We start from the raw sequence: 23,694 nt of genomic DNA, 5'->3' as shown, positions 1-23,694 counted from the left end.
GGATGTAGAGTTTCCTCTTCTCCCAGTCTGGGATGTGGGCAGAGAGTCTTTGGTAGTAGACGGCCCTCACAGCTGAGTATTTGGTGCAGTGTAGCAGGAAGTGGGTCTGGTCTTCTAGGGCCCGCTGGTCACAGTGCTGGCACAGTCTCTTCTCCCGTGGCTTGTACGTCTGCCTGTATCGCCCCGTCTCTATCTCTAGGTTGTGGGCGCTCAGTCTGTACCGGCTCAGGGTCTGTTTGTGCTTGGGGTGGCGTATTCTCTCCAGGTAGGTGGCCATGGTGTAGTCCCTTTGTAGGGATTGGTCCCTTTGTAGGGATTGGTAACTCTTGGAGTTATTTATTTCGTTTCTCCATTCTTCGATGTACCGCTCTCTGTTTGCCTCTGTGGTCGCCTTTATTGTGTACTGTGTGAGCGGAGAGGGACTGGGAGCCGAGGGAGGGGACGTTCCTCCCCGCTCACACAGTACAGCGCTATAGGCGCTGCTTTGAAGAAGGACGTACCTGACTGAACTCCGGTACCGGCACCAATAGCTCTTTACCCGGGGCACAGAATGGGAAAGCCAACAGTGCGCTGAATTCAGCAGTATATGGAAGTGCCTGTGCCCCGGACCATGAAAGGCAGGGGTGGGCAATTAATTTTCCCATGGGGCCGCATAAGAAATTGAAACTATGCTAGAGGGCCGCGCCATGGCAAATTTAGCTCCACCCACTTCTACGTTGACTCCGCCCATTCCCAATCATCTTTCCATGTGCCCACACACAGTACAATCCTCCTACAGTCACCCGTACATTATATGCCCCCACATTATAATGTTCCCCTCCAACTGCCCCACAGTATTAAGTGTCTCTCCTGGTGCCCCAGTATAAACTGGTGGAAACTAGAGGGGACATGAAGCTGGGACAGCTGGAGGGGGACATTATACAGTGGGGGTAGTTGGAGGGGGGCAATAAATTGACAGCTGGAGCGGGACATGAAACTGGGGGAAACTAGAGGGGACATGAAACTGGGACAGCTGGAGGGGGACATTATACAGTGGGGGTAGTTGGAGGGGGCAATAAATTGACAGCTGGAGCAGGACATGAAACTGGGGGCAACTACAGGGGACATGAAACTGGGACAGCTGGAGGGGGACATTATACAGTGGGGGTAGCTGGAGGGTGATATTAAACTGGGGGCAACTAGAGGCAGACAGGTCCCCCTCCACCTACCTCCATGGTTTAATGCCCCCTCCAGTTGTTCCCATTTTAATGTCCCCCCCAGTCTAAGTGCCCTCTTCATCTACCCCCAGTTTCATGTCCCCCCCTCCATTTCTCTATCAGTTTCATATCCCCCTTCATTTTCCCCATTTCATGTCCTCCCTCCATCTCTCCACCAGTTTCATGTCCCCCCTCCATCTGCCATCTCTGCCCCAGTATAACATTCCCCTTCCATCTCTGTCCCTAGGTTACTGAGACACACACACACACAGACAGATACATATAGACAGACAGACACATATAGACACACACAGACAGACAGACACACACACACACATACAGACAGACACATACATACAGACACATACAGACACACACACACTCCCACCTGCATCTCACATTCCCCAGTACCTTATGACACACACCACATGTCTCCATCTTCCTGCACTGTCCTGCCGGCACTAAGACACACCCCCTAGACACGCCTCCCTAGTAGAGCTGTGTGGGCCGGTCTGAATCAGTCAGAGGGCCGGATATGGCCCGGGGGCCGGGCTTTGCCCAGGTCTGATGAAAGGTCTTCTTTAAAGGGATTCTATCATTAAAACACAATTTTTTCTCATTGACATGTAGGAATATCCTTAAGAAAGGCTATTCTTCGCCTACCTTTCCATGTCTTCTCTACGCCGCCGTTCACTTGAAATCCCAGTTTTTGTCAGTATGCAAATGAGTTCTCACACAGCACTAGGAGCGGGCCCCAGCACTCAAACAGAACTGGGGGCATCCCCAATGCTGTGAGAGAAATCTCCAGCGTGGCCTCCATCTTCTTCAGGAGCGGCCTCTTCACACGTCTTCTTCCGGCGCGGGCGGTCAAATTTCTAAGCTTTAGGTCTCGGGCAGAGCCGACTGCGCATGCTCTTGGCCACAACAAAAATTGCCGCTTACTTAATGTGTACTTGGTACAGAAACCTTTGTTTGCAATGACAGAAGTCAGACGTTCCCTGTTTCGGCCCACTCCTCCATACAGATCTTCCCCGGAGTTTTCAGGTGTTGGGTCTTTCCCTCAGCTACATTGAGTTTCAGCTTGCTCCATATATTTTCGATTAGGTTCAGGTCTGAAGACTGGCTAGTCCACTCCAGGACCTTGAATTGCTTCTTATGGACTCACGCCTTAGTTGCACTGGCTCTGCTGCTTTTGGCCATTGCCAGCCAGGACCCATCTTCAATGCTCTTACTGAGGGAAAAAGGTTGTTGGCCAAAATCTTGTGATACATGGCCCCATCCAGCCTCCCTTCCGTACGATGCAGTCGTCCTTTCCCCTTTGCAGAACAGCATCCCCAAAGTCTGATCTTTCCACCCCAAAGTCTGATCTTTCCACCCCAAAGTCTGATCTTTCCACATTGGGACAATGTTCTAGGGTTTGTACTCATCCTTCTTCTTCCTCCAAACATGGAGAGCAGAGTTGAGATAAAAGGTCTATTTTGGCCTCATTGGACCACATGACCTCATCCCATGTCTCTTCTGGATGATCCAGATGGTCATTGATGAACTTCAAATGGGGATGGACATGTGCTGGGGTGAGCATGGGGACCTTGTGTCCATGACGCCGTAGTGTTACTAACAGTAATCTTGAAGACTGTGGTCCCAGTTCTCTTCAGGTCATTGACCTGATCCTCTCATGTAGTTCTAGGATGATTCCCGACCTTTCTCAGAATCATCTTTACCCCATGAAGTGAGATCTTGTGTAGAGCATCAGACCAGGGAAGATTGACAACCATCTTGTGTTTCTAACAAATTTCTAATAATTGTGCCAACAGTTGTTGCTGTCACCCATCTCGGCCTTGTGCAGGTCTACAATTCTGTCTGTGGTGTCCTTAAACAGTTCTTTGGTTTTGGCCATGGTGGAGAGGTTGGGGTGTGATTGAGTGTGTGGACAGGCGTCTATTATACAGGTCACGAGGTCAAACAGAATTACAAATTAGAATTACAAGCTGTAGCGGCCGCCCCTTTATTGCCGCCCCTTTATTATGTCAGACAGTATTCTGCTACATTGTATCCAGTGGTGGACCCGGCCTCACTGCTGCCTGAGGCGGCCGCCTCACCTCGCCTCATTAGCGGTGCGCCCCCAATTGTATCTCAGCATCAGTAACCATTCTGGAGAAACAAGTTCATTTTGTTTAAGTTTTGTTTAAGGCCAAGGCCCCACGTGGCGTCCTACAGCAAAACAGCGCTGCGGGAAAAAACATGGCTGCAAGCCATCAGTCTTCTTCCCACAATGCTTTCTGTTACAATTACACTTTTGGTGAAACCGCCGGCATTTCCATAGGTATGATTCACAGAATGTGATTTTTAAAATGGCGCTGGTTTTGGAAATCGTAGCATGTCTTGGTAATCTCATGGTAATATTTCACTTGTCTTCCCCTACAATCTCACTGCACATCACATCTATGATGGGAGGACTAAGGAGTGTCATCCTGTTAGGAGCCGCCATAGCCTGCACTTATGTCTCACACGATCACAAATCCATCGCTGATTTTCTTATTTCCAATGGTTTTGTCTTCAAATCAATAAATGGAGAAAATAATTCTTGATACAAATACAGATAGTTTACATCTCAGCGATCCGGCAGCAAGGACACGGGAACCACAGACAGAATGGAGGAAACATCTTTGGTTTTATTCTCAATGGAATCGGCGTCTCGAGTGTCTCCGGACAGACCAGTCGTCTTCAAGAAAGGTCTAGAAGAAATACTGACTTACAGTGATGAGATCCCGAGGACACTTCCCACCATCGCAGCTTTCTCCTCTGAGACTTGGGACGTTCTTTGCTGATTCCCCATTTCTGCCTCGGTATAAGAAGATGAGCAGCTACATAGTAGTAATATAGAGATAATCTAGTCATATAGGAAGGTTCCTCCAGGATGTCGGGGCATAAATCTGCTAATAATCTGATGACAATCCCTGTCAGTGATCATTTATGTCTCATCACCTATTTACATATAATCCACATCATAATCCTTATTGGCCGGGATTATCTGCAGAGCAGGACGGACGACATTAGTAACTCCCGGGACAGTCCAGAAAAGATGTACGAACAAAAGAGAAATGTAACACCATGTAATACCCATAGTGCTGTACATTATTATATTAATCCCATAGTGCTGTACATTATTATATTAATCCCATGGTGCTGTACATTATTATATTAATCCCATGATGCTCTGTACATTATTATATTAATCCCATAGTGCTCTGTACATTATTATATTAATCCCATAGTGCTCTGTACATTATTATATTAATCCCATGGTGCTCTGTACATTATTATATTAATCCCATGGTGCTCTGTACATTATTATAGTAATCCCATAGTGCTCTGTATATTATTATATTAATCCCATGGTGCTCTGTACATTATTATATTAATTCCATGGTGCTGTATATTATTATATTACTCCCATGGTGCTCTGTACATTATTATATTAATCCCATGGTGCTCTGTACATTATTATATTAATCCCATGGTGCTGTACATTATTATATTAATCCCATGGTGCTCTGTACATTATTATATTAATCCCATGGTGCTCTGTACATTATTATATTAATCCTATGGTGCTGTACATTACTATATTAATCCCATGGTGCTCTGTACATTATTATATTAATCCCATGGTGCTCTGTACATTATTATATTAATCCCATGGTGCTGTACATTTCGGGGTTACATACATATACTGTACAGGGCCTCCTGGAGGACATAGTAGAGGTGAGTCTGGACAGGAGTGAGGAGGGGTGAGTAATATATTGGGTACATATTGTGATAATACAATTGGTGGTGATATTACAGCCCCCTCCTGTGGTCTCCATGTGATCTCGGGGGTCGGTATAATATTTGGGGTTGTGTTACGGCACAGCCGGTCCCTGCTGGTCCCATCATGTGTGATAATGTGTCCGGGTCTGTCACCTCGCCTGGTGTCTGTACTGAGGCGGCATTGTCTCTCCTTGGCACAGACCCGCGTGGCCTGGAGGCAGATACACCCCATTACATGTGACTAGACAATCACAATGTACCTGGCAGGGAATCGGGGTGTAACACTTGGCACCAGGGCAGTGACATTGCAGAGGAATGTGCATTACCTAATAGCCAGTGACTAGTATTGTGATGTCAGCGCCAGGACCGAGAACGCCGGAGGAGACGCTCTCAGACTTTGCTGCATTTTTTTGAGCCAGACCCAAGGGTGACTCCGATAGGAATGGGGATATATAACAAGCACTGAGACGTCTTATGTAGGAAAAGTCACTGGAGACTCGAGCTCAAAAATCTGCAACAAAAAATCAGCTTTTATACAAGGCGGGGTCTTGGCCTTATTAAGCTGAAAGTGACTCCTCCGACCTACTCAGCCCTCACAGGCGTCTTATAGAGATGATAGAACAGAAGGGAAATGTCTCCTTTATATTGTCCTTTCCTTTATATTGTCCCTTCCTTTATATTGTCCCTTCCTTTATATTGTCCCTTCTAGAGATGAGCGAACACCATTTGATCGAATAGGCCGCATACGCAGTAAAAATTTGTGTCCCCTCAAACCTTCCCTGGCGCGTTTTTTGCCTCAATAACTGTGCAGGGGAGGTGAGACAGGAACTACGACAACGGAGGCAGTGAAAGAAATTGAAAAAAACCATTGGCTGCCGAAAACATGTGACCTCCCATTTATAAGAACGGCCGCCGCCCTATTCGCCATTTTTGCGGTCAGACATAGGGAGAGAAACATATCTACTGAGGGCTAGATAGCGATTAGTTTCAGATAGGCAGGGAAGAACTAAAGAAGAAAACCAACAGCTCAGAGCTATACACTGCAGGGACATCAGTCCAGCTGTCCCCGGACGGTGGAAAACAGGGACACACAACAGTTACTTCTTGCTATATACGTGACAAACAGCTTTCCTTGGAGTATATGCAACACTCAGGAGGGCCAGGGCTGGTATCACGGTAATATATCAGATGTGGCCGGCTTGCAGGGAGTCCCTGGGTCCCGAATGTGCACAAAATTTCTCTTTTTGATGTCCCCGACTACCCTCCCCTGCGTGATATCTGACAATGACAACAGACAACCAGGCTTCGGGGGTAATCGTTGCTTTTCTTTTTACTAGCAGGACAAAGTAATACACATGTACATATGGAGGACTTCTTCACATACAATACAGCGATCTTTGCAGGTAGTGTCCAATTAGCGGAGGATGGGGCAGAATGCTTTGGATAGTGGTTGCTTGGCAGTTAACTTGTATATACTTGTAAAGATGGCCTGTATCCAGGGGGTTAGTCCTCAACAAACTGGGTACACGTATGTAGAAGAACAAATACAATTTTTCTTAGCAGCGGGAGATTCTCAATTTCTGCCAGACTAGCTATGGGCTTCTTTAAATATAGATTTGTCCCAAAGACTTACTTGGATAGAGATATACGTGGGGGGTCCCAGATGTATGGATAACCAGGTCCATCAACTTCAGCACTTGTAAGATTAGAGCTTCAGAGGAAAACGCTCTCTGAGAAGGGCCTTGAAGATAGGGAAGAAGACATCTCTGCTTGGTGCACCCTGATAAGTCGGAAGCCATTATCCATGCTCCATGTGCTCTGTCTCACAGCTGTGTCTACACTTGTAGCCCCACACAAAAGACATCAGCCAAAAACGTCCCCAACCCCCTCTAGAGAGGGTGGTCACTCAACTCTCCCTCCAGGCCAGTCAAGGGAGCCTCATTGGTCCTGGAGGTCAGCTAATCATAATGGACACTCCCTTTACAGTTACAACTCAAATTACAATGGCAAAGTATAGGCAGGTGCAGTTCACAAAAACATCCACAAGATGGCGCATTAATAGACCCCCTGTGTGCTGGCTCTGGAAGAATAGAAATATATAGAAGGAATGAAGGGGGAGGAAAATATTTACCTTATATGAAAATGTCCATGCTATCTCGGTCTGCATTAGAGGGAATTGGACTAGCAGTACCGGGACATTACATATAGACCATAAAACAGGCATTAGTATACATCAAAAAATGCGTAAGGCTAGCGCAAGGGGACAGGGACGAGGACGGGGGCGTAGAAATGCAGATGTTCAGCAAGATTGCGCTCATCCAACAGCGTCTACTGCGCCTACAGCTCTGCGGCAGAAAGCATTGCGTTTCCCCACAGTTCCCGGCTCGATGGCCACATTGAGTAGGCTGCAGGGTACAAACCTAAGTAGGCCCGAGCACCAGGAAGAGGTGTTACAATGGCTGGCGGACAATGTTTCCAGCACATTCTCCTCCAGCCAGTCAGACTCTACCTCAACTCCTCCTCCTACCCAACAGACTGCTCCTCCTTCCTCACGACATGCCCAATCTTCCCAGCAATCTAATCCAACCTTTCCCACCACCCAGGAGCTGTTTTCGGCTCCATTCACTGTCCCTCTCTCTGTCCCACCATGTCCTGAATCACCAGAGGTAACAGATGAGTTGCCTGATGCACAAAGACTGGAGCATCCGTTATCTCCTGTTGTTGTTGTTGACCAGCAATCGTCCATCAGGGCAGCCTGTTGCCATGTGTGGTGTGCAGGAGGAGGAGCCGTCAGAGGATTTGGAAGAGGAGGTGGTGGACGATGAGGCCACTGACCCGACCTGGACAGCAGTGGAGATGTGGAGGCAAGTTCAGCACCAAAGAGGGTGGCTAGAGGTAGAGGCATGTCCACAGGCAGAGGAAAGCTGCTTCACCGAAGCCAGGCCACAGCCAGCAGGGCCCAACATGTTCCCTCTTGTAGCCAGCTTAGAAAAACTCCCCCATCGAGGCCACGATCTTTGGTGGTGTGGAACTTTTTTAATGTATGTGCGGCGGAAAAATATAGTGCTGTTTACACACTCTGCAACTCGAAACTGAGTAGGGGCTCTGAAAAGAGCAACCTCACAATCACTGCCATGTGCCGTCATTTGGAAGGCAAGCACTGGGCTCAGTGGCAGAATTGCAAACACAGGACAATTGTTGTCCGGCATTGCCGCCACTGCCTCTCCCACTGTTTCCAGTGCTGGCGCTGCAGTCCAGACCACCAGCCAGGACACCTCCACATCTGCCTCCACCACTTTGGAGACTTCTCCCTCATCCTCCCCTTCTCCTCCCTCAGCTCCTTCTCCTGCACCATCAAGCGCCTCTTCCCACCAACGCACCATCTCCCAGACATTTGAGCGCAGGCAAAAGTACAGCGCTACCCACCCACATGCACAAGCCTTAAACGCGCACATCTACAAACTGCTGGCCCAGAAGATGTTGCCATTCCGGCTTGTGGAAACTCAGGCATTCCGTGACCTGATAGCAATTGCTGCACCTCGCTATGCCGTCCCTAGCCGTCACTACTTCTCCCGGTGTGCCATCCCCGCCTTGCACCAGCACGTGTCACTCAACATCGGGTGGGCCCTAAGTTCCGCAATTTGCACAAATTTCCACTTGACCACCGACGCGTGGACAAGTGCATGCTGACAGGGACACTACATTTCACTGAGGGCACACTGGGTGAATGTAGTTGAGGCTGGGACCGGGTCACAATCTGGGGTGGTCTACCTCATTTCCCCGCCCAACATTCCTGGCAGGGGCTCTGAACCACCACCCTCCTCCTCCTCCGTTTTTTGAAAACATACCCCAATGTACCCAAGCTACTAGTGAAAGTGCGGTGCTTGTGCACCCACTTTCGCAAGTCCATAGTAGCCGCTGCTAGCCTTCGAGGCCTCCAGCAATGCCTCCAACATCGCAAAGTCTGCAGCAAAACCCTCCGCCCTTCTGACTGTTGCAGCAGCGATCTGTTATGGAGTCGCCCTGACCAAGCCTTGTACTAGCAGAAGTTAGGAACTATTTGTGAATCTTCTCACTTTGCTTCTCTCTGTCCCCGTGTTCTGTATAATAATATTTGTATTACTGATAATCATTAGGTGACTGTTCACACAATATTATAATTAGGGGTTAGGAGCGGGCACAGTTTTTTTTTTTTTTTATATGGACGTGATAAGTTTTCACCTGCTTTGTGCTTAGATAGATAGATAGATAGATAGGAAATAGATAGATAGATAGATAGATAGATAGATAGATAGGAGATAGATAGATAGATAGATAGATAGATAGATAGATAGATAGATAGATAGGAAATAGATAGATAGGAAATAGATAGATAGATAGATAGATAGATAGATAGATAGATAGGAGATAGATAGATAGATAGATAGATAGATAGATAGGAAATAGATAGATAGATAGATAGATAGATAAATAGATAGGAAATAGATAGATAGATAGATAGATAGATAGATAGATAGATAGGAGATAGATAGATAGATAGATAGATAGATAGATAGATAGATAGATAGAAGATAGATAGATAGATAGATAGATAGATAGGAGATAGATAGATAGATAGATAGATAGATAGATAGATAGGAGATAGATAGATAGATAGATAGATAGATAGGAGATAGATAGATAGATAGATAGATAGATAGATAGATAGATAGATAGAAGATAGATAGGAGATAGATAGATAGATAGATAGATAGATAGATAGATAGATAGGAGATAGATAGATAGATAGATAGATAGATAGATAGGAGATAGATAGATAGATAGATAGGAGATAGATAGATAGATAGATAGATAGATAGATAGATAGATAAATAGATAGGAAATAGATAGATAGATAGATAGATAGATAGAAGATAGATAGATAGATAGATAGATAGATAGATAGGAGATAGATAGATAGATAGATAGGAGATAGATAGATAGATAGATAGATAGATAGATAGATAGATAGATAGATAGAAGATAGATAGGAGATAGATAGATAGATAGATAGATAGATAGGAGATAGATAGATAGATAGGAGATAGATAGATAGATAGATAGATAGATAGATAGATAGGAGATAGATAGATAGATAGATAGATAGATAGATAGACAGATTGTAATAGATAGATAGATAGATAGATAGATAGATAGATAGATAGATAGGAGATAGATAGATAGATAGGAGATAGATAGATAGATAGATAGATAGATAGATAGATAGATAGATAGGAGATAGATAGATAGATAGATAGATAGATAGATAGATAGATAGACAGATTGTAATAGATAGATAGATAGATAGATAGATAGATAGATAGATAGTACCGCCCCCCGCCCCTCCCCCTGTACCTGTCAGTAATATTAGTATTTGCAGTCACTCCCCTCTCCCTCTCTGTCTCCTCGCCCTCTCGCTTGGGTTTGGCACTCTCTGTATTTGCCTCCACCTGTCGGCTGTATACATGTAAATCCCTGTGAGTATATAGACACGTGTGTGTCCTGGGGCGGCTTCACATGGCAGGAGACACACACAGGGCATCACCGGATAACGCAGCGTTACATTGTATATGGGATGTGCAGAGTGTGCGGCCCCCAGGTGAGTGTTATAGGGCTGCTCCCCCCACACGGAGGTCACCTGGGGATCAGGAGACGGCTCCGGCATCAGATTTGTTGCAATATTTTATTTCATTGGGTTTGCAGAAATTCTTGACTTTCATCCTCGATAGTCCAGGTAAAGCCGGAACCAGTAATGGCGGCCGACGCCATAATAGTCCTGCACAAGACGCCGTTCTCTGAGATAGCGCGCCGTACTGGTAGGACTTGGCTATGGCGCTCGCTCTTTGTTCGCCGTCTTCTCTTCTTTCAGGATGTTTGATACATTTAGTAATTATTTGGGGATTTGTATAATTGTTACAATGTATTGTGATTGCAATTATTTTCTGGAAGAACATGAGTATTATGTGACAGATTTGCAGGGGGCCAACAATGTAACATGCCCAAGTCCCCGTATTATGCCACTATCTGGTCGGGATCCCTGTCAGCTTGCGTTATGTGCGAGCTGACTTTTTCCCATAGGAATGCATTGACCAGCGTTGATTGGCCGAATGCTATACAGAGTACACAAGATTGGTCCACAGCAGTCTCCATTGTGGTCTGATCTCAGATGTAGACCCCATACAATGGCTTTGGTGCCGTCACCAGACCCCGTATAGATGACGGTGCATAGATGAGATGGCAGACATGACCTGTTGTGGAGACGTCTCACACCTCCTTCTTCTCGTCTTGCTAATGTCTGTACTTCTTCTTCTTCTTCTTCCACAGCTCCGCCATCGGACACCTAAACGATGTTGAAACAACTAAAGATTTTGGTAATTGTCCTCTTTGTGGCGGCGGCCGGCTTCTTCTACAGAACGGTCCTGATACAACATGGCGTCCACATCCTGAGAGTCCTGATCTCTAAAGGAGTTCTGCCAATGTCGGATAAAGATTATCACCAAATTCTAAGATTAGGAAATGTAACGTCCAGGACTATAAGTCCCAGCCATGTTCTTCAGCAAGGAGATGGCGTCTTATTTGTGGAGACCACAGACAGAATGGAGGAACCAGCTTTGGTTTTGTGTTCCATTGAGTCAGCGGCTCGAGCGTATCCGGACAGACCAGTCGTTTTCTTCATGAAAGGACTAGATGACGTAGTCACCGAGGATGATGAGGAGAAAGCTCGCCAACGCTTTCCAACCCTCTCACCTTATAAGAACGTCTACTTCTTTCCTCTGAGACTCCAGGAGCTCTTCACTGACACCCCATTTCTAGCCTGGTATAAAAAGGTAAGATGAAGGGAGAGGAAGATTCACAAGTGATGTTATATAGACAGTAAGTATACAGTGAGTATATAGACAGTAAGTATACAGTAAGTATATAGACAGTAAGTATATAGACAGTAAGTATAACGTTTTGCTCTACGCAATAAAAATCTACACTATGCACATCTGACGTGTGACGTTCCATCTTTGCTGAAATTTTGGGTTGGGACCCTACGATCACACCTATTCATCATCTCCATCTTTGCATCCCTCTACTGCGTATATAGACAGTAAGTATATACAGGGTCGGACTGGCCCGCCGGGGTACCGGGGAATCCCCCAGTAGGCCCCAGCCTGGACTGACAGTGCTCATTTCGTCAATGCAGAAGCACTGGTCAGGGGCCCGATCGGGATGTCAGGGGCTGGTTCAGGCCCCTGTCCAATGCATTTGCATTGATAAACTGAACACTGCTAGTGGCAGGGGCCCGATTGGTAAGCTCGGGGCCCCAGGCTGCCGGCAGCGCTGTAATTACTAAAGATGCCCGGCTGCCAGTTTCCCAGGGCCCCGACACTTACACAGAGGGGCCTCCTGCCGGTGCTATACTTTCCCTATTAATATAAGGAAAGTATACATCGGACTCCGGAGCACACCAGGGGCAGCTGCTATCCCTGCAATCTTAGGAAGCGATCTCTCTGCAGCCCGGACTTCCTTCCCCTCCCCCTCTCAGCAGTGAGTCATCGCTTACATGGCCCGTGTGGGGACAGAGGAGTCTGCTGCTGCAATGATCCACAAATGTGAGTATATTTTTTCCTTTTTTTTAGTAAAATGTAATGTTTAATATGTATATGTGTACATTAGTTTAACCCTTAAGTCCTACCATGGTGTCTATCATACACCACTATCACACACATATCACTATGATAGACACCATGATAGTACTTAAGGGTTAAAGTATGTGTCTTGTATACTGTGTGAGGACTGTATGATTGTATACAGGTATGTGTGTGTATATACAGTATGCTATAATAATGTGTGAGTGTATGTATATATGTGAGTATATATAGTATATATGGTATATGAATGTACATAAATGTGTAAATGCTAATTATATATATATATATATATATATATATATATATATATATATATATATCTGTGTGTGTGTGAGAGTATATATGAATGTATATGTATGAGTGTGTAGTGTTGCAGTATAGGTATAATGGAAGCAGAAAGTCCTCAGAGCAAACCTCTGTGGAGTTTCTGAAAAAAGCGCTGCAGGAAAAACTGATGTGTTGCCGCCGGGGGTTTTCCCGCAGAGCTTTTTGGCTGTGGGACGCTGCGTTAGGTCTTATCCTTGTAGTGTGATGTACAGTATATTGAGATGTTACAGAGGACCTTTCACCTCCTGGGGCACATGCGGTTTTATATACCGCTAGAAAGCCGACAGTGCGCTGAATTCAGTGCAGCTTTCCTGTTCTGTGCCCCCAGTAAAGAGCTATCGGTCCCGGTACCGTAGCTCTTCACTGTCAGAAGGGCGTGTCTTACAGTCAGTCAGGAACGTTCTTCTTCCCAGCAGCGCCTATTGCACTGTACTGTGAGATCGGAAGCGTTCCTCACCGCTCTGCGTCATCACTAGGCGGTAAGCAAAGCCCCCTCACACAGTACAGCGCAATAGACGCTACTGCGAGGAAGGGCGTTACTGATTGACTGACATAAACGCCTTTCTAGCGGTGTATTAAACCTCATGCGCCCCAAATGGTGAAAGGTCCTCTATAAGGATTAGGCACAACAGTGAGACGCAGTGTTTTTCATTGAGCTTTTGTCCCCAGCGCCCCGTTATCCTCCCGCCTGTGTCTGTTCAGTCTCATGGCCTCATTTCTGGAAATCCTGTATCTGATTGGTTTCAGTGGTCCCATGAGGTGCAGGACTCCCAGCAAGGAGGCGCCGGCACAAGACTAAATGGACACTGGTGGCGGACAATGGAGCAATGGGGACAGGTGAAGGCACTTTTTATTTATTTTTTTATTTTACACCTCCCGCCAGGCACATGGGTTGATCCAATTCCTGGACAAATCTTTAAAGGATTGATCCATCTTTATAATATTGGTGGTCTGTCCTTAGGATAGGACATCAATATTACATCTGTGATGATACAACAGCCAGGACCTCTGCAGATCAGCTATTCCAGGACAGTGTGGCTACAGGTAATGGTAACATTTCTAGGAGCCGCGCTGATCACTTTCATACAGTGTGTAGCAGTAGGTTTAGGTAGTGTGTTGTTGCACATTGTATGGCGGGTGAGCAGCATGGCTCCCGAGATGGTATTACCTTTAGCTGCCCTGTCTCGGCATCGCTGGTCTGCAGGGTCCTGGTGGTGGGCCCCTAGAAACAATTCCACTGGTGGGCCCTAGACACCCCAGTTCGACACTGAGTATATAGACAGTAAGTATACAGTAAGTATATAGACAGTAAGAATACAGTATCTATACAATAAATAGAGTAACTATACAGTATCTATTAGAGATGAGCGAACAGTAAAATATTCGATGTTCGTTATTCGTTCCGAGCAGCCGCTCAATATGTGACTATTGGAAGGAATATGGAACCCCATTATAGTCTATGGGAGAAAATGCTCCGTTTCGGGGGATCCCACCATTCATCTCAGGAGGGTCACCAAGTCCACTATGACACCCCAGGAAATGATGCCGACACCTCTGCAATGTAACTGGGACAGCAGGGGGCGCATGTCTGGGGGCATCTAACACACCAAAGCCCCTCTATTACCCCAACATCACAGCCTAACAACTACACACTATACACACTCACTACAACCTCTATCACAGTGGGGGGGAAATACCTGGAAACCTTCTTTACTCCCCAAATGGAGGGACACAAACCCCAATGTAAGCTCCACAAACATTACCGAGCCCCCCTTTATATCACGTGCCCCATGACAAGCACAGATGGAATAGACAATGGGAAATCCTTCAGTCCCCCCCTGACCTGTCATTGTGGATGTGTGTGATGTGGTGAGACCTTCCAAAATTCACTTTTCTAGCCCTTAACATGAGCCCGTACAAATGAAGTTCCAGGCCCTTAAGCTGAGCTCCAGCAGAGATTGGGGCCCTTCAGGTGACTTCAGCCTCTACCTGCAGAGATTTAGGCCCTGTCACTTAGTTCAGCCTTCACCAGCAGAGATTTGTTGGTTCTTTGGGTGACTGGAGCCTTTAGAAAGCAGAGATTTAGTTTTTGGCCCTTGGGGTGAGCCCTAAAAAATTGAGTTGCAACCTCCTGGGGGGGGGGAGGGGATAATGGAATTTACATTTTTTTTAAATATAAAAAAAAAAATCACATTCAGTAGTAGGGGCTGGGGTTGTAGGAGGAGGAGGATGAGGAGAAAGAGTAAATTGGGTGTTGGCAGCTTCTCTCCAGTACCTGGACTGTGGAGTGGATACCCAGCTGAATATCCCCGTCCTCGCCCCCGTCTCCTGCTGCTACATGATTTGCAGATTGATTTTATATTTAGCTCTGAATAGATCTGTTATCTCCTGCCTAACCAAAGCTAATATCAGTGTATCGCCCTCAGAACAAGCTCTCCCTATCACTCCAAAACGAAAATGAGACGAAAATGGGAGGTCACATGTTTTCAGCAGCCAATGGTTTTTTTTCAATTTTTTTTCACTGCCTCCGTTGTCCTAGTTCCTGTCCCACCTCCTCTGCACAGTTATTGTTCCAAAAAAGTGCCAGGGAAGGTGGGAGGGGACACAAATTTGTACTACGTATGCAGCCTGGTATTTGATTGGAATCGAATATCCCAAACGGCCTGATATTCAATCGAACGGCGTTCGCTCATCTCTAGTAACTATACATTAATGATACAGTAACCATACAGTGACTATATAGTAACTATACAGTAAGCCCCTATAGCCAGGGGACTCTGGTGGCCAATTCATTTACTAATAAAGCCCATGGACACATTTTTTCTCACAAATACTTTCCCTTTTGCACTGATGTATCACAGTCGTGGCAGTCGGGATAGATACTTATATTACACTGTATACATACCAGAAACTTCAGGCAGCATCTCCCAATGTGAACAGGTGCAAGCTTCCGTGGTAAAATACATAAAAACTAATAAAGTCTAGCAGCCTCTGACACAGCACAATACTATAGCACTATAAATACTAATATGGTCTACAGATAGGGGTGAGCGATTGGGATCGGAAAGGATCAGATTCCGATTGTTGATCGAGTAAATTTCACGTTCGGAATTCCGATCCCGATTTTTTCCCGCTGGATCGAGGTCAGAGGTTAGTTCCCACAATGCTGGGCTACTGGCCAAGCATTGTGGGAAAAGCTAACATGATGCCTGAAATGCAGGCACCATGTTAGCTATGGGCTGTAATGTGATTGGTTGTCGGCAGCATCATCATAGCCTTTATACAGAGGGGTGTGATGATGCCACCATTTTGCTGACATGGTAGCTAGGGAGAGGAGCTCAGTTGTAGCTAGGGAGAGGAGCTCAGTTGTAGCTAGGGAGAGGAGCTCAGTTGTAGCTAGGGAGAGGAGCTCAGTTGTAGCTAGGGAGAGGTGCTCAGTTGTAGCTAGGGAGAGAAGCTCAGTTGTAGCTAGGGAGAGGAGCTCAGTTGTAGCTAGGGAGAGGAGCTCAGTTGTAGCTAGGGAGAGGAGCTCAGTTGTAGCTAGGGAGAGGAGCTCAGTTGTAGCTAGGGAGAGGAGCTCAGTTGTAGCTAGGGAGAGGAGCTCAGTTATAGCTAGGGAGAGAAGCTCAGTTGTATCTAGGGAGAGAAGCTCAGTTGTAGCTAGGGAGAGGAGCTCAGTTGTAGCTAGGAAGAGGAGCTCAGTTGTAGCTAGGGAGAGGAACTCAGTTGTAATGAGGGAGAGAGCTCAGTTATAGCTAGGGAGAGGAGCTCAGCTGTAGCTAGGGAGAGGAGCTCAGTTTTAGCTAGGAAGAGGAGCTCAGTTGTAGCTAGGGAGAGGAGCTCAGTTGTAGCTAGGGAGAGGAGCTCAGTTGTAGCTAGGGAGAGGAGCTCAGTTGTAGCTAGGGAGAGGTGCTCAGTTGTAGCTAGGGAGAGAAGCTCAGTTGTAGCTAGGGAGAGGAGCTCAGTTGTAGCTAGGGAGAGGAGCTCAGTTGTAGCTAGGGAGAGGAGCTCAGTTGTAGCTAGGGAGAGGAGCTCAGTTATAGCTAGGGAGAGAAGCTCAGTTGTATCTAGGGAGAGAAGCTCAGTTGTAGCTAGGGAGAGGAGCTCAGTTGTGGCTAGGAAGAGGAGCTCAGTTGTAGCTAGGGAGAGGAGCTCAGTTGTAATGAGGGAGAGAGCTCAGTTATAGCTAGGGAGAGGAGCTCAGCTGTAGCTAGGGAGAGGAGCTCAGTTGTAGCTAGGGAGAGGAGCTCAGTTATAGCTAGGGAGAGAAGCTCAGTTGTATCTAGGGAGAGAAGCTCAGTTGTAGCTAGGGAGATGAGCTCAGTTGTAGCTAGGGAGAGGAGCTCAGTTGTAGCTAGGGAGAGGAGCTCAGTTGTAATGAGGGAGAGAGCTCAGTTATAGCTAGGGAGAGGAGCTCAGCTGTAGCTAGGGAGAGGAGCTCAGTTGTAGCTAGGGAGAGGAGCTCAGTTATAGCTAGGGAGAGAAGCTCAGTTGTATCTAGGGAGAGAAGCTCAGTTGTAGCTAGGGAGATGAGCTCAGTTGTAGCTAGGAAGAGGAGCTCAGTTGTAGCTAGGGAGAGGAGCTCAGTTGTAATGAGGGAGAGAGCTCAGTTATAGCTAGGGAGAGGAGCTCAGCTGTAGCTAGGGAGAGGAGCTCAGTTGTAATGAGGGAGAGAGCTCAGTTATAGCTAGGGAGAGGAGCTCAGCTGTAGCTAGGGAGAGGAGCTCAGTTGTAGCTAGGGAGAGGAGCTCAGTTGTACCTAGGAAGAGGAGCTCAGTTGTAGCTAGGAAGAGGAGCTCAGTTGTAGCTAGGGAGAGGAGCTCAGTTGTAGCTAGGGAGAGGAGCTCAGTTGTAGCTAGGAAGAGGAGCTCAGTTGTATCTAGGGAGAGGAGCTCAGTTGTAGCTAGGGAGAGGAGCTCAGTTATAGCTAGGGAGAGAAGCTCATTTGCAGCTAGGGAGAGGAGCTCAGTTGTAGCTAGGGAGAGGAGCTCAGTTGTAGCTAGGGAGAGGAATTCAGTTGTAGCTAGGGAGAGGAGCTCAGTTGTAACTAGGGAGAGGAGCTCAGTTGTAGCTAGGGAGAAGAACTCAGTTGTAGCTAGGGAGAGGAGCTCAGTTGTAGCTAGGGAGAGGAATTCATTTATAGCTAGGGAGAGGAGCTCAGTTGTAACTAGGGAGAGGAGCTCAGTTGTAGCTAGGGAGAAGAACTCAGTTGTAGCTAGGGAGAGGAGCTCAGTTGTAACGAGGGAGAGAACTCAGTTGTAGCTAGGGAGAGGAGCTCAGCTGTAGCTAGGGAGAGGATCTTAGTTGTAGCTAGGGAGAGGAGCTCAGTTGTAACTAGGAAGAGGAGCTCAGTTGTAGCTAGGGAGAGGAGCTCAGTTGTAGCTAGGGAGAGGAGCTCAGTTGTAGCTAGGGAGAGGTGCTCAGTTGTAGCTAGGGAGAGAAGCTCAGTTGTAGCTAGGGAGAGGAGCTCAGTTGTAGCTAGGGAGAGGAGCTCAGTTGTAGCTAGGGAGAGGAGCTCAGTTGTAGCTAGGGAGAGTAGCTCAGTTATAGCTAGGGAGAGAAGCTCAGTTGTATCTAGGGAGAGAAGCTCAGTTGTAGCTAGGGAGAGGAGCTCAGTTGTGGCTAGGGAGAGGAGCTCAGTTGTAGCTAGGGAGAGGAGCTCAGTTGTAGCTAGGGAGAGGAGCTCAGTTGTAGCTAGGGAGAGGAGCTCAGTTATAGCTAGGGAGAGAAGCTCAGTTGTATCTAGGGAGAGAAGCTCAGTTGTAGCTAGGGAGAGGAGCTCAGTTGTAGCTAGGAAGAGGAGCTCAGTTGTAGCTAGGGAGAGGAACTCAGTTGTAATGAGGGAGAGAGCTCAGTTATAGCTAGGGAGAGGAGCTCAGCTGTAGCTAGGGAGAGGAGCTCAGTTTTAGCTAGGAAGAGGAGCTCAGTTGTAGCTAGGGAGAGGAGCTCAGTTGTAGCTAGGGAGAGGAGCTCAGTTGTAGCTAGGGAGAGGAGCTCAGTTGTAGCTAGGGAGAGGTGCTCAGTTGTAGCTAGGGAGAGAAGCTCAGTTGTAGCTAGGGAGAGGAGCTCAGTTGTAGCTAGGGAGAGGAGCTCAGTTGTAGCTAGGGAGAGGAGCTCAGTTGTAGCTAGGGAGAGGAGCTCAGTTATAGCTAGGGAGAGAAGCTCAGTTGTATCTAGGGAGAGAAGCTCAGTTGTAGCTAGGGAGAGGAGCTCAGTTGTGGCTAGGGAGAGGAGCTCAGTTGTAGCTAGGGAGAGGAGCTCAGTTGTAGCTAGGGAGAGGAGCTCAGTTATAGCTAGGGAGAGAAGCTCAGTTGTATCTAGGGAGAGAAGCTCAGTTGTAGCTAGGGAGAGGAGCTCAGTTGTGGCTAGGAAGAGGAGCTCAGTTGTAGCTAGGGAGAGGAGCTCAGTTGTAATGAGGGAGAGAGCTCAGTTATAGCTAGGGAGAGGAGCTCAGCTGTAGCTAGGGAGAGGAGCTCAGTTGTAGCTAGGGAGATGAGCTCAGTTGTAGCTAGGGAGAGGAGCTCAGTTATAGCTAGGGAGAGAAGCTCAGTTGTATCTAGGGAGAGAAGCTCAGTTGTAGCTAGGGAGATGAGCTCAGTTGTAGCTAGGGAGAGGAGCTCAGTTGTAGCTAGGGAGAGGAGCTCAGTTGTAATGAGGGAGAGAGCTCAGTTATAGCTAGGGAGAGGAGCTCAGCTGTAGCTAGGGAGAGGAGCTCAGTTGTAGCTAGGGAGAGGAGCTCAGTTATAGCTAGGGAGAGAAGCTCAGTTGTATCTAGGGAGAGAAGCTCAGTTGTAGCTAGGGAGATGAGCTCAGTTGTAGCTAGGAAGAGGAGCTCAGTTGTAGCTAGGGAGAGGAGCTCAGTTGTAATGAGGGAGAGAGCTCAGTTATAGCTAGGGAGAGGAGCTCAGCTGTAGCTAGGGAGAGGAGCTCAGTTGTAATGAGGGAGAGAGCTCAGTTATAGCTAGGGAGAGGAGCTCAGCTGTAGCTAGGGAGAGGAGCTCAGTTGTAGCTAGGGAGAGGAGCTCAGTTGTACCTAGGAAGAGGAGCTCAGTTGTAGCTAGGAAGAGGAGCTCAGTTGTAGCTAGGGAGAGGAGCTCAGTTGTAGCTAGGGAGAGGAGCTCAGTTGTAGCTAGGAAGAGGAGCTCAGTTGTATCTAGGGAGAGGAGCTCAGTTGTAGCTAGGGAGAGGAGCTCAGTTATAGCTAGGGAGAGAAGCTCATTTGCAGCTAGGGAGAGGAGCTCAGTTGTAGCTAGGGAGAGGAGCTCAGTTGTAGCTAGGGAGAGGAATTCAGTTGTAGCTAGGGAGAGGAGCTCAGTTGTAACTAGGGAGAGGAGCTCAGTTGTAGCTAGGGAGAAGAACTCAGTTGTAGCTAGGGAGAGGAGCTCAGTTGTAGCTAGGGAGAGGAATTCATTTATAGCTAGGGAGAGGAGCTCAGTTGTAACTAGGGAGAGGAGCTCAGTTGTAGCTAGGGAGAAGAACTCAGTTGTAGCTAGGGAGAGGAGCTCAGTTGTAACGAGGGAGAGAACTCAGTTGTAGCTAGGGAGAGGAGCTCAGCTGTAGCTAGGGAGAGGATCTTAGTTGTAGCTAGGGAGAGGAGCTCAGTTGTAACTAGGAAGAGGAGCTCAGTTGTAGCTAGGGAGAGGAGCTCAGTTGTAGCTAGGGAGAGGAGCTCAGTTGTAGCTAGGGAGAGGTGCTCAGTTGTAGCTAGGGAGAGAAGCTCAGTTGTAGCTAGGGAGAGGAGCTCAGTTGTAGCTAGGGAGAGGAGCTCAGTTGTAGCTAGGGAGAGGAGCTCAGTTGTAGCTAGGGAGAGGAGCTCAGTTATAGCTAGGGAGAGAAGCTCAGTTGTATCTAGGGAGAGAAGCTCAGTTGTAGCTAGGGAGAGGAGCTCAGTTGTGGCTAGGAAGAGGAGCTCAGTTGTAGCTAGGGAGAGGAGCTCAGTTGTAATGAGGGAGAGAGCTCAGTTATAGCTAGGGAGAGGAGCTCAGCTGTAGCTAGGGAGAGGAGCTCAGTTGTAGCTAGGGAGAGGAGCTCAGTTATAGCTAGGGAGAGAAGCTCAGTTGTATCTAGGGAGAGAAGCTCAGTTGTAGCTAGGGAGATGAGCTCAGTTGTAGCTAGGAAGAGGAGCTCAGTTGTAGCTAGGGAGAGGAGCTCAGTTGTAATGAGGGAGAGAGCTCAGTTATAGCTAGGGAGAGGAGCTCAGCTGTAGCTAGGGAGAGGAGCTCAGTTGTAGCTAGGGAGAGGAGCTCAGTTATAGCTAGGGAGAGAAGCTCAGTTGTATCTAGGGAGAGAAGCTCAGTTGTAGCTAGGGAGATGAGCTCAGTTGTAGCTAGGAAGAGGAGCTCAGTTGTAGCTAGGGAGAGGAGCTCAGTTGTAATGAGGGAGAGAGCTCAGTTATAGCTAGGGAGAGGAGCTCAGCTGTAGCTAGGGAGAGGAGCTCAGTTGTAATGAGGGAGAGAGCTCAGTTATAGCTAGGGAGAGGAGCTCAGCTGTAGCTAGGGAGAGGAGCTCAGTTGTAGCTAGGGAGAGGAGCTCAGTTGTACCTAGGAAGAGGAGCTCAGTTGTAGCTAGGAAGAGGAGCTCAGTTGTAGCTAGGGAGAGGAGCTCAGTTGTAGCTAGGGAGAGGAGCTCAGTTGTAGCTAGGAAGAGGAGCTCAGTTGTATCTAGGGAGAGGAGCTCAGTTGTAGCTAGGGAGAGGAGCTCAGTTATAGCTAGGGAGAGAAGCTCATTTGCAGCTATGGAGAGGAGCTCAGTTGTAGCTAGGGAGAGGAGCTCAGTTGTAGCTAGGGAGAGGAATTCAGTTGTAGCTAGGGAGAGGAGCTCAGTTGTAACTAGGGAGAGGAGCTCAGTTGTAGCTAGGGAGAAGAACTCAGTTGTAGCTAGGGAGAGGAGCTCAGTTGTAGCTAGGGAGAGGAATTCATTTGTAGCTAGGGAGAGGAGCTCAGTTGTAACTAGGGAGAGGAGCTCAGTTGTAGCTAGGGAGAAGAACTCAGTTGTAGCTAGGGAGAGGAGCTCAGTTGTAACGAGGGAGAGAACTCAGTTGTAGCTAGGGAGCGGAGCTCAGCTGTAGCTAGGGAGAGGATCTTAGTTGTAGCTAGGGAGAGGAGCTCAGTTGTAACTAGGAAGAGGAGCTCAGTTGTAGCTAGGGAGAGAAGCTCAGTTGTAACTAGGGAGAGAGCTCAGTTGTAGCTAGGGAGAGGAGCTCAGTTGTAGCTAGGGAGAGGAGCTCAGTTGTAGCTAGGGAGAGGAGCTCAGTTGTAGCTAGGGAGAGGAGCTCAGTTGTAGCTAGGGTCAGTGTAGGCATGTGCTGTGCTAGTGAGGGGCTCATTTTCAATATTAAACTAAGAAAAAGCTTCTTCTGTCAAGAAGGGAGCTCTGTCAAGTGCAAAAAAATTTTTGCACTTGAGAAAGGTCCCAGTGTGGACCGATACGTGGTGTACTGCTTTTTCCAATAAAAGGACATTTTCCATCCATACAAGTTGCTGACAGACCGGATTGTTTTTTCTATTGCAATCCCTTTTGCCTGGAGAGGGGCTTCTGCCGTGCAATTTGTGGGATAATCCCCAGATTTTCTGGTGCTGCTGCAATTATTTTTCTTTGATAGACAGATTGATAGATAGATAGATAGATAGATAGATAGATAGATAGATAGATAGATGCAAATGGTGGTCACAATGGGTGTAAGATGCCAAGCACAGGATATTGGGTCGTCTTCTTGTGACTCTCCTGACTCTTCACTGTCTTGAGTGTATTTTTGTCTCCCAATATTTACTTGATATGTTTCTTCCTCTCTCTTTGAATCCTAGATAGACCCATCGCGAGAAATCCACTGGACTCATGTGAAATCAGACGCCTGCAGATTTGCCATGATCTGGAAGTATGGCGGCATTTACATGGACACCGATGTCATTTCCATTCGCCCCATCCCTGAAGACAATTTCCTCGCGGCTCAGAGTGACACCATCACCAGCAGCGCGGTTTTCGGTCTTTCTCGGCGTCATCCTTTATCTTGGGAGTTTATGGAGAACTTTGTAGAGAATTATAGAGGACATGTTTGGGGACACCAAGGGCCGGGAGTTTTTACACGTGTTGTGTACAAGTATTGTGGACGTCTCAGGTTCACCTCGGTGGATCATCTGAAGTGCGCCAATGTCTCCTACTTCCATAATGAACGATTCTATCCCATTGCATATCCATCTTGGAGAAAGTACTTTGAGGTTTGGAAAGATTTACCAACTTTTAGTAATTCTTACGCTCTTCACCTCTGGAACTACATGAATAAAGAGAGAAAGTTCATGATGGTTGGAAGTAACGCCCTACTGGAACATCTGTATCAGCAATACTGCCCCCGCACCTATGGAAGCCTCGTACAGAACGTAACCGCTCACCATTAGCCTTTATCTGCCTCGTAATTTCCGTTGTCTTCTGTGCGCCGATGTTCCGTAGGGATCCCGATTCTTGTCTGTATGCAAATGAGTTCTCTCGCAGCACTGGGGGCGTCTCCAATGCTGCGAGAGAGCGCTTTCCAGTGCTGCCTCCATCTTCGTCAACAGCATCCTCTTCATACTCTTCTTCCGGCAGTGACTTGTAACTTCTAGGCCTCGGGCAGAGCAGACTGCACATGCCCACAGGCCACGAGAAAATGGCTGCTTACAATACTGTGTAAGCCGCCATTTTCTTGTGGCCTG

At 47.3% G+C, this 23,694-nt stretch overlaps 1 protein-coding gene across 1 annotated transcript; it reads left to right on the top strand.

Annotated features, from left to right (window-relative positions):
• Window positions 1-11,392: 11,392 nt before the first annotated feature.
• On the top strand, window positions 11,393-23,400 carry LOC142187375 (alpha-1,4-N-acetylglucosaminyltransferase-like). The gene is made up of 2 exons (XM_075261580.1): window positions 11,393-11,872; window positions 22,813-23,400. The coding sequence occupies exons 1-2, from the start codon at window positions 11,393-11,395 to the stop codon at window positions 23,398-23,400; spliced, it is 1,068 nt and encodes a 355-aa protein (XP_075117681.1).
• The last annotated feature ends 294 nt before the right edge of the window (window positions 23,401-23,694 follow it).

The sequence above is a fragment of the Leptodactylus fuscus genome, unplaced genomic scaffold (assembly GCF_031893055.1).
Source record: "Leptodactylus fuscus isolate aLepFus1 unplaced genomic scaffold, aLepFus1.hap2 HAP2_SCAFFOLD_212, whole genome shotgun sequence".
In the NCBI taxonomy this organism is placed as follows: domain Eukaryota; kingdom Metazoa; phylum Chordata; class Amphibia; order Anura; family Leptodactylidae; genus Leptodactylus; species Leptodactylus fuscus.
The sequence above is the reverse complement of the archived record's forward strand: the minus strand, read 5'-3'. Positions and strand labels throughout refer to the sequence as shown.

What these genes read in the sequence shown, in the direction of transcription:
- LOC142187375 (XM_075261580.1), top strand. Translation starts at nt 11,393, where the DNA reads ATGTTGAAACAACTAAAGATTTTGGTAATTGTCCTCTTTGTGGCGGCG. An exon ending in TTCTAGCCTGGTATAAAAAG is followed by an intron (nt 11,873 to 22,812) that starts GTAAGATGAAGG and finishes TTTGAATCCTAG; the next exon opens with ATAGACCCATCGCGAGAAAT.